This window comes from Myotis lucifugus, unplaced genomic scaffold (assembly GCF_000147115.1).
Source record: "Myotis lucifugus unplaced genomic scaffold, Myoluc2.0 scaffold_3, whole genome shotgun sequence".
NCBI classification, from domain to species: Eukaryota; Metazoa; Chordata; class Mammalia; order Chiroptera; family Vespertilionidae; genus Myotis; species Myotis lucifugus.
The window spans coordinates 18,855,445-18,865,880 of NW_005871051.1; the positions used below are offsets into that span (position 1 = coordinate 18,855,445).

Below are 10,436 nucleotides of genomic sequence, written 5' to 3' on the forward strand. Positions count from 1 at the left end.
TTGTGGGGCGCTCAGAGTCCACAAAGGGCTTTCACCTCCACCCTTCTCATTAGCTCCTCCCCCTTTGAGGCTCACCCGCCCCCCCCCCACCCCACCCCTCCCTCTTCTTCCCTCCACCACCGCGGCCACCTCCGCCTTCCCGCAGCCTGCCAGACGTCCTATTTGGTAGGATAGGTTGGGAGCTGGGAGGAGGTGAGATTAGCTTCAGACTTCTCCTACTTTGGCAGAAAACCCGCAGCGCTCCATGTCTGTAAAAGGAGCGCGGGCAGGAGGGGGTTGGAGCCCGGAGAAGGAGCTGGGGGGTGGGGTGATGAGGAGGAGGCGGAGGAGGGGTTTGTGAGAACTGGGGTGGGTGTGCGGTGAAGGGGTTAGGGAAGGGTCTGGGGTCAGGTGGAGAAAGCTGGGAGTGGAGGCTGCCGCCTGAAGGTCTTAAACTAATGAGATGCGGAGGGTAACAGAGGAGAGGGGATGGTCGCTGCCTGCGCCTGGGGAAGAGGGGCCAGCTCAGCAGGGAGAGATGCGTTTCAGGGAGAATCCTGCCTCCACCACTGTCTGGCTGGGCCCCCCAACCCAACCTCCCCCCAGTGATATCAGGGAGAAACAATTGCCTCTGGACATTCCTTCCCTTTTACAGTCACTCGGGCTCCTCAGCAGCCTGTGGAGGTTAAGCAGCATCACAGCTGAGGGAAGGTGGGTGGAGGGGGCAGCATGAGCGTGGCTGCTGGGGGAGGGGCTCTGGGAGCAATGAGGCAAGGAGGCTTCTGGGAGCAAGGGCTCGACTGGGGGACCTGTCCCACCCAGAGACTGGGCCCAGAGACTCAGGATGGGAGACACTAAGGGACTTCCGAGATGACCTTGCCTGGGCCCCTTTCACACCTGGGCCTGATGGGGGTGGGGCTGAGGGGAACAGGACTTACCCAGGTGGCACAGATGTTCAGTTGGTGAAATCCCAGGATGAGTGCTGTCTCTGTCTTAGCCTCTGGATAGTGGGCCACCCCCACAGCCCCAGGCTTGGGCCTCGACCAAGTGCTAAAGCTGAGGCAAGAGCCAGGCCACCCAAGTTCACACCTGCCACACTGTCCCCAAGGCGCACCCAATCCAAGCTAAGGGTGGAAGCATGAGGTCCTTGGTTGGGAAACAAAAAGAAGAGGAGGAGGATAAGCCCTTTAGAAAGGGGCAAAGGACCCCCTCCCCCCAGGTGGGTGTGAATCAGAGGAGGGAGGTGTCAGCCCCCAGGGATTCTGGGGAGGACCTGGGTAATGTGAGGTGCTTCCAGACAGGGCAGAGTGGAAGAGTCACTTCTATTTCTCTCCTTTCGGACCTCCCTCAGTTTTTCTCAATCTAAATGCTCTGTGCTGTCCTGGTCAGTGTCCCCATCACAGCCATCCACTCACATCAGCCACCTGCTCCCTATTCGTGCCATCCACAGGATCTGGGAGGTCCTACGGGTAGGCAGGGCCCTTGTCTGCCAGCGAGCCCTCTGTGAGGTTCGGAGACCTGCCTAGGCATCCATGCGCCCTCCAGACACTCGGCAGAGGGGAAGGCAGGGAACAGTAAATGCAAAGAGCTCAGCAATATGATTCCACAGAACAGAGGGCCGTGTGCCTGACGTGAGGTGAGCACAAAGGAGAGGCGAGTGAATTGAGAGGGCAAGGTGGGCAGGGCCAGTCCTGTGGGGACTTGGGGGCCGTGATGAGCTTGGGTGTTGCTGGTGCGGTAGTCCAGGGAAGGGAGAGAAGGTGGCGATGGTGAAACAGGCCGTCTCCAAAAGGCATGAGCATTCCTCAGAAGTAACTGAGGAGCAGGTCTGTGAAAGGGGTTCTTCGTGCTCTGTCTGGCTCTGAGGTTACAATAAGCGGCATAGCAGAGACACATCACTTGGGTTCACATACAAAGAAACATTTTCTAACAGCAGAACTGTCCTCTGTCCCGTGCCGGACATGTGTTAGGTACCCAATGACTCTTTATGGAATGAAATGGGCCGCCTGGAGACGCCAAGTTCCCAGGCAGTGGAGGGATTCGAGGTGGAGCAGCGCTTGCTGGGGTCACAATGAAGAAGACTTAAGCCTTAACTGAGAAGTGGGGCCATGAGACTGGTCAACCTCGTGATTTATAAAGTTACCTTCAACCTGAAGTTTCCAAGACTCTCCAAGGTCCGAGTAACTTGGGAAGTTCTCAAGCGAACTTCAGGACTGACTTTCTTTTTTATTTGATTCAACAAAATATATTGATAGCACCCACTGTACAAGGCACCATATCACATACACAAATTTGTGAATTTTCGAGCCTCCCCCCACCCCGGCTCTGTCTTCTCTGCACTGGGAGCAGCTCCCCTCATCCCCTGAAAATGTATGCCTGCATCAAGTTTGTCTCCACCCCCTCCTGGGTCAGGAGCACCTCTCAGGTGAGCCAATCACTGTCTGCAGTGGTGCTGAGACTATCAGAGACACGACAGATGAGAGCCTCAGCAGCTCGGCAGCCCCACGTCCCCCGGCCTCACTTATTTCTAGCCACCTGGGAGCTCTTCTGCCTGATGGTGGCCTTTCTCATCCTCTTCGCCATGTGAAGGAGCTGTCTCCACCTCCCATGGTTCTTTTCCCGTGTCTTGTCTTCCCTGTATGTTCCTTTTCCTATACCTCCCAGGCAGCCTGGGGAAAGTGGTTGGCTCAGGGTTTGACAGAAGGAAGACAAATACTGTATTAATAAGAAAAAAATATTTGTCTTGGTGGAGCTTCCCATTTCCAATATCAATCAGCTTATGAGGTGTGACCATAAAATAATGTGACTGCTAAATTTATATATTTAAAGTGTGTCCCGAAAAACAAATGTGTCCCGAGGATGTTCATAGCTGCATTGTTTATAATAGCAAAATACTAAAAATAATATAAATGTCTATCAATAAAAAAATTGGCCAAATAAACGATTGCAAATTCATACAGTGAAATACAAATGAGAATAGTAAGAGGAATGACTGAAAACCTCCCATCAAAGAAAAAAGCTGGACCAGATGGCTTCACTGGTGAATTCTACCAAACATTTCAGAATTTACACCAATCTCTTCCAATAATTTGAAAATAAGGGACTTCTTCCTAGCTCATTCTGTCATCCCATCATTACCCCGATATCAAAGCCAGAAAAAGACGCACAATAAAATAAAACGATAAGCCTTATGAATATTGCTATGAAAATTCTCAACAAAATACTAGCAAACCAAATTCAGCACATCTTAAAGAAATTATATGATATGATCAAGTGGGATTTATTCCTGGAATGGAAGGATGGTTCAAGATAGGAAAAATCAATTAGGATAATACACTACAATAACAGAATGCAGGAAAACCCCCAAATGACCAATTTCATTTACAGTAGCATCAAAAAGAATAACATACTTTGGAATAAATTTAACCAAGCAGGTATAAGACTTGTACATTAAAAACTACAAACCATTGCTGAAATAAATTAAAGAAGACAGAAATAAATGGAAAGGCATTCTGTGTTTATTAAGGAAAGATTTAATATTGTTAATATTAAAATACTACTCAGAGTGATCTACAGATTCAGTATAATCCCTGTCAAAAGCCCATCAATGTTTTTTGAAGAAATAGAAAAATCCATCCTAAAACTCATATGGAATTTTAAGGGACCCTGAATAGCCAAAACATCTTGCAAAAGAAGAACAAAGTTGGAGGATTCATACTTCCTGATTTCAAAACTCACTAGAAACATACAGTAATCAAAACAGTATGATACTGGTGTAATGACAGGTATATAGATAGGCCAATGGGTTAGAATAGAGAGCCCTCACATATATGGCTAAATGATTTTCAACAGGGTGTCCAGACCATTCAATAGGGAAAGACTGTCTTTTCAAAAAATGCTGGAAAAATTGGATATTCATTTGTGAAAGAATGAAGTTGGACCCTTACCTTTACATGGCATACAAAAATTAACTCAAAATGGATCAAAGATATAAAACTGTAAAGCTCTTAGAAGAAAACACAGGGGGTAAAAGTCATGACATTGGATTTAGCAATGATTTCTTGAAATATGAAACCAAAAGCACAGGCGATAAACGAAAAAAATAGAGCCCTAATTGGTTTGGCTCAGCGGATAGGGCATCGGCCTGCGACTGAAGGGTCCCAGGTTCGATCCCCGTCAAGGGCATGTACCTTGGTTGCAGGTACATCCCCAGTAGGTGGTGTGCAGGAGGCAGCTGAGTCGATGTTTCTCTCTCATTGATGTTTCTAACTCTCTATCCCTCTCCCCTCCTCTCTGTAAAAAAAAATCAATAAAATATATTTTTAAAAAAGAAAGAAAAAATAGATAAATTTGACTTCATCAAAATTGAAAACTTTTGTTCATCAAAGGATACTACCAACAGAATGAAAAGGCAACCCACAGAATGGGCCTCTTGCATTTTGTGATGAGTACATTAACCATCCAAATAAATTATTATTTTTTTGTTTTAGTGTGTCCAATTCTAAGTGGTCCCTGGGGATGCTAAACCCAACCCAGCAGTACCGCTGCCGAAACAGAGCGCTTTTCCACCTGTCGTCCAAGCCTCGGAGTGTTGTTTTGCTGTCCTCCATGGTAGCAAATCCTCAGGGTGAAACTTAACTTTGGAAACAGACCCAAGTGGTTCAGAGCCAAGTCTGGTAGAGATGTGGATTTTGACTAGAGAATAGGTGGATTTATTTATTTACTTATTTGCTTTCTGCCTCATTTCACAATTACATTGAGCTGTTGGACTAGTCAGAAGAGCAATTTCGTGTGTGTGTGTGTGTGTGTGTGTGTGTGTGTGTAAACTTTTTCCTTCATTGTTTTACAAAGTGCCATGAATATCTCTTCCATGCATATGGGTGAAAATCCCCTACTGATATAGAGCACTGTTGGATAAAAAGGCTGCTGGTAACAAGAATGACAGACACCTGAAACAAAGTATCAGCTTAAGGTGAAAACATATCACCTGGCAAATGCCCACCAGAGAAAACAGAGTTGAAATATTCTGACCAGAGAAATCAGAATTAAAGTCCAAAGGCTTTAAAGTATGGGATATCATGTAAGTCCCTTTGGGTCCTATCTCCACCCCGCACTCCCCTGACACCCCATTAGCCCCTTGGTAGGAATGGATCCTGTACATCTCTTTGCATCCAATGAAAACCATCCATTCTTGTTTTTTTTTTTTTCCCCTTAGCTCCTCCTGAGCCCTTGAGGTGTCTCCACGTTTCCTCATCATCTCCTCACTGCCCAAATGCCTTTCCTGTAAGTCCTCCTGATAGTCCTTGGGGGAATCATCTGTCCCCCCATCCGTTTTTGGTTTTATTTTTCCGGGGCACACAATCTTCAGCCGGGCACTCCTCAGCAGCCCATGGCTGGCTTTCTGGCTTGGCCTGGGTTCTGACTTGCCCTCACCTGGTGCTTTTCCCTCACCTTCCGACTTGCTCTGCTTTTTTGTTTCCCCTCATCATCTGGCTGTCCCTCACGTTGGTGCTTTTCCGCATGCTCTGGCTTCCCCTCCATTTCTGGCTTTTCTTCCTCATAGGCTTTTCCTTCATCTTGTGTATCTACATCATCTTCAGTCTTTCCCTCGCTTTCCAGCTTTCCTTCGTTTTCACTGTAGAGTTTTTCCTGCTGAGATAGCCCCTCCTTTTCCTGTCCTGCAGGGATTCTGGATAGGTTCTTTCTCCTTTTCTAGCCTTGCAGAGTGCTGGGGACAGACACGCAGACCTGTGGACTGGGCCAGGCCTGCACCTCCTCGTACACATGAAGCTGGCTCATCCCTCACCTGCTGGGGCAGCTCAGGAGGTTGGTAGCACATGGGCAACAGGAGTGGACAGTGAGGGGTAGAAGGGCAATTTCCTTCTCCATGAACACTGCTGTCTCTCCCCAGCAGTAATCCCAGTTCCATCCATAAATCCCAGGGAAGGTCTCTGATTGGCCCTGCTCAGATCCAGCACCACCCTTTGAGCCAATCACTACAGTAAGAGGGATGCAGTTCTAAGACTGGCTGGGAGCTGAATCACTTATCCACTCCTGATGTGTGTGTGTGTGTGTGTGTGTGTGTGTGTGTGTGTGATATTTTTTACCAAAATAAGGAAATGAGAAAGGAAGCTCACAGGCTACTTTGAACTACAACAAGGACAAGGCTGCCTGGAATGTACTAAGAACCCACATGGTCTCCAAAATTCTCCAGGAGTCTAGAATCTAGATTGGGAGACGAGACACAAAAATAACCAGAATGCAACAGCATGCAGTGACTCCAAGAATGGATAAGAATAGCTGGAACTCCCCACCGACCTCATAAGCTTGTCTCTTGGGTAAAAATTAGACACATAATGTGAAAGGGCTTTGAAAAGACGGCAGTAACAAAGCTCTTTAAGATCACCTGGCACATTCACACCCACCCTGGGGACAAAGCATGGGCTCTGGAGTCAGACTGCCTCAGCAGAGAGGCATAGGGTAGGTGCTTCGTACATGCAAGGTATTATTATTATTTTTGCATATTGTTACCTGAGGCATGTATAGGGTAAACATGGCAAGGCTAGTATTCTCTCTCTATAATGAGGACACTGAGAAGTAAAGGACGTGTCTGCTAGTAATTAGTTCTGCTGGTGATGGCAGAGTTCGGGAAGGACCAGAACTCTATTTCCAGGATTTGCATTCCAAAAGGGTCAGGCCTCAGAGAGGCCTGTGGAGTGCCAGGTGGAGGTGTGGAGACAGCAGTGTTCATGGAGACGTGGGCATGTCCTGTGGGGTCAGCCAGTGCCTTGCAGATGGGCAAGACCTCTGCAGGGCTCCATTCCTGCTGGGGGCTTAGAACACTGTGGGGGTGGGAAGTGAGTGGGCTTAGCACCCCAAGCCTTCCTCCACCACCTGACACTCATGCCCCCTCCTCAGGTACCTGGCCCCCACCCCAGAGCTTCTCTTCCGTGCGCTTGTTTACCGGACCCATGCATTCTCCTCTATAAATACCAGCTCTGGTATTTCGGGTTGGCAGCTGTTGCTGTCAGGGAGATGGCTGGGTTGACATGCGGCTCGTGACAAAACACAAACCCCTGGTGTGTGTGGGCGTGGGTGATGTGGGTAGGCCCTACCCGGTAGTGGGTTGAGTCAGGGGTGGAGTGGACACAAAGGGGCAGAAGCCAGGTGAAGTGGTGGTGTGGGGGTGAGAGTGTCCCTAGCCATTGGAAACTGAAAGCACACCAGACCGTTCTGGGAAATTACCCTGTTGTTTATAAACTTGAGGCCATGTCCTCCATCAGTATGTGGGGAGGAAAAGGCCTATACTAGTCTAGGGGGAAACTGAGGCTCAGAGCTAGAGCCCAGGTGCCAATGGACAGCTCTGGCCATGATTGCTCTCTGGCCCTAGGGCATGCTCACACTCACAGGCCTGCCTAGAGACCCTCCTCCTCTAGGTCTGGCTGGTGGACTCCTGGTCTTTGCCTGAGCCCCCCCAAACCTCTGCCACTTCCAGAGAATCTTTGGAAAAATGGTGACTTGGAGCCTTTCTTGGGAACAGGCCTTGGTCCTTCAGGAAATGACCCAAAGTCTCACCTTGGAGACTTCAAAAATGAGACCCTCAGACTAAACGGAAGCCTCTCCCAGGCTCTCTCCCCTGACTACCGCCAGTATGAGGCCGGCACCCAAAGGCTGCGGGGGCCTGCCTGGGGGTTCCGGCGTGCTCGCTGCCCTGCTGAAGCTGTTGGCAGGCCGGCCACTCTTCTGCCCTCCTAGGTGGATCAGCCTCTCTCACACCCCTTACGAGCCCCCCACAGGCCTCTTGCTGGGAAGCTGGGCTCCCCGCCCCCTCGCCAGTGGCCGCCCTTTCCTGGCAGGACAGCCGGATCCTGCAGCTGTCAGGGGAGGGGCGGCGGGGGCTGATGTCAGGAGGGATACAAATAGTGCCGGCTGCTGGGGGCCCGGTGTCCCCTGTCGAATCCACTCTCCAGCCGGCCGCCTGCCCGCCGCCTTCTCTTCGCCTCCCAGCCTCGCCCGCGCCGCCACGATGAGCCAGGCCTACTCCTCCAGCCAGCGCGTGTCCTCCTACCGCCGCACCTTCGGCGGGGCCCCGGCCTTCTCGCTCGGCTCCCCGCTGAGCTCGCCCGTGTTCCCGCGCGCTGGCTTCGGCAGCAAGGGCTCCTCGAGCTCGATGACATCCCGCGTGTACCAGATGTCACGCACGTCGGGCGGGGCGGGGGGCCTGGGCGGGCTGCGGGCCAGCCGGCTGGGGACGGCCCGCGCGCCCTCCTCCTACGGCGCGGGCGAGCTGCTGGACTTCTCGCTGGCCGACGCCGTGAACCAGGAGTTCCTGACCACGCGCACCAACGAGAAGGTGGAGCTGCAGGAGCTCAACGACCGCTTTGCCAACTACATCGAGAAGGTGCGCTTCCTGGAGCAGCAGAACGCGGCGCTCGCCGCCGAGGTGAACCGGCTCAAGGGCCGTGAGCCCACGCGGGTCGCCGAGATCTACGAGGAGGAGCTGCGCGAGCTGCGGCGCCAGGTGGAGGTGCTCACCAACCAGCGCTCCCGCGTCGACCTGGAGCGCGACAACCTGCTGGACGACCTGCAGCGGCTCAAGGCCAAGTGAGAACCCTGTGCCCCCACCAACCCCTTCCCACGGGCGGGGCGCCTTGCAGGGAGAAGGTCATCTGCCTGTGTCCCCTGAGCGAGAGGCACTCCAGGTCTCTCTCCTGCGCTCCACTCTGCAAAAGAGTTTTCTTGGAGACATCATGGGGCGGAAATGGGAAACCTGGGAAGACCCTGTAGACAGCCCCCTTAAAAAGCATCTGAAGATGATGGGGTGATGTGGCTGGCGGTCAGGCGGGCAGATGGGAGGTGAAGGGAGGAGGGGCCCGGTTCATTCAGAGGGAAAGGGGGTTTGATAGGAGAGGAGGAAATCTGGGGCCAGCTGGGAAGGGGAGGGGGCGGGGAATGCAATGGTAGCTCTCAGCTCATCTGTGATGAGACCCTGGGGAGGGGGGTAGAGTGGGGATCTGTGCCCTGGGCCTAGCTGAGGCTGTGCCATTTCACAGGGGAACAGATAGTCTCAGGAAAAAGGAGAGTGGGTGGGGGCCCTCAAGACAGCTGGGAGGACCTGATGGTGGGCTCCACTGGGCTCCCAGTAGGAAAGGGCAACAAGTATAAGCGCGTGTTCGTGGGTCCTGTTTCTGACTGCCCAAGTGAGCAGAGTCGCCACCCTGCCACCCAGGTCACAAACATTAATGGAGCCCCTACATGGGCCAAGCTGGGGCTGGGAACCCGGGACATAGAGGCGGATAAAATAGACAGGCTTCCTAATCTCAGCGAGGTCACGATCTGATGGGGACACAGACTTCCAGGGTGTGGCTCTAGGGCAGATTGGGCCACTTCCTGCCCCCCCACCCCCACTGGGCCGGGCCTCTCCTGTTTCTACCCAGCAGCCAGGCCTCCTTTCTCTGTTCTCGGCCCACTCTCTGGGCAGCCCTGGGCAGTTTTATTCCCTACCAACTACCTATCTTTCTGTCTGTCTGTCTGTCCCCACCAGGCTGCAAGAGGAGATTCAACTGAGAGAAGAAGCAGAGAACAACTTGGCTGCCTTCCGATCGGTGAGCCCTCATTGATCACTGGGGATCTTTACCCCTGTCCTCCCCCCCCCTCCCCCCGTGGCCCCTGGTTTCCCTCAGCCCTGCCTGGGTGATCAGTGACCCTGTCCCTCTTGCTTGACCTATCACAGGATGTGGATGCCGCCACTCTAGCTCGAATTGACCTGGAGCGCAGGATCGAATCTCTCAATGAGGAAATCGCATTCCTTAAGAAAGTGCACGAAGAGGTATGCTCTGGGCCCTCCTCCTCAGGGTCCTTAGATGCTGGTGAAAGCAGGTGGAAAGGGGGGATCGTGGTGCTGGGCCCTGGGAATGGGGGTGTGAGGGTGCCTGGTAGGGGACTGAAGCCCAGATGCTCCCTGCAGGAGATCCGAGAGCTACAGGCCCAGCTTCAAGAACAGCAGGTCCATGTGGAGATGGACATGACCAAGCCGGACCTCACTGCTGCCCTCAGGGACATCCGGGCCCAGTATGAGACCATTGCAGCTAAGAACATCTCTGAAGCTGAGGAGTGGTACAAGTCGAAGGTAGGCAGCCTGACCCCTACGTCCCCTCAATTCCAGTTTGGAAGTGTTTCCTGTGGCTCCATCCATGGGTAGGAGGGTGAGCCAGGGTCTCTATGCTCCCTTGCCCATCCCCACCTGCATCCTGCATCCTCCTCATGTCAGGGCCCCTCTCTGCCCTTAGGTGTCCGACCTGACCCAGGCAGCCAACAAGAACAATGATGCACTGCGCCAGGCCAAACAGGAGATGATGGAATACCGGCACCAGATCCAGTCCTATACCTGCGAGATCGATGCTCTCAAAGGCACTGTGAGTCCCTGCCCACCTTGCCTGGCCCAGCCCTTCCTACCT

At 52.4% G+C, this 10,436-nt stretch overlaps 1 protein-coding gene and 1 pseudogene across 1 annotated transcript in view; one reads left to right on the forward strand and one right to left on the reverse strand.

Annotated features, from left to right (window-relative positions):
- LOC102422033 overlaps positions 1 to 5,818 on the reverse strand; it is a 9,728-nt pseudogene extending 3,910 nt beyond the window's left edge.
- Positions 5,819 to 7,909: 2,091 nt separating this feature from the next.
- Positions 7,910 to 10,436, forward strand: part of DES (desmin) — a 7,914-nt gene continuing 5,387 nt past the window's right edge. The window contains exons 1-5 of the mRNA XM_006082561.3: positions 7,910 to 8,583; positions 9,524 to 9,584; positions 9,713 to 9,808; positions 9,947 to 10,108; positions 10,269 to 10,394. Of these exons, the coding sequence (XP_006082623.1) occupies positions 8,006 to 8,583; positions 9,524 to 9,584; positions 9,713 to 9,808; positions 9,947 to 10,108; positions 10,269 to 10,394 (1,023 nt within the window). The 5' untranslated portion in view covers positions 7,910 to 8,005. The remainder of the gene's footprint in view (positions 8,584 to 9,523; positions 9,585 to 9,712; positions 9,809 to 9,946; positions 10,109 to 10,268; positions 10,395 to 10,436) is intronic.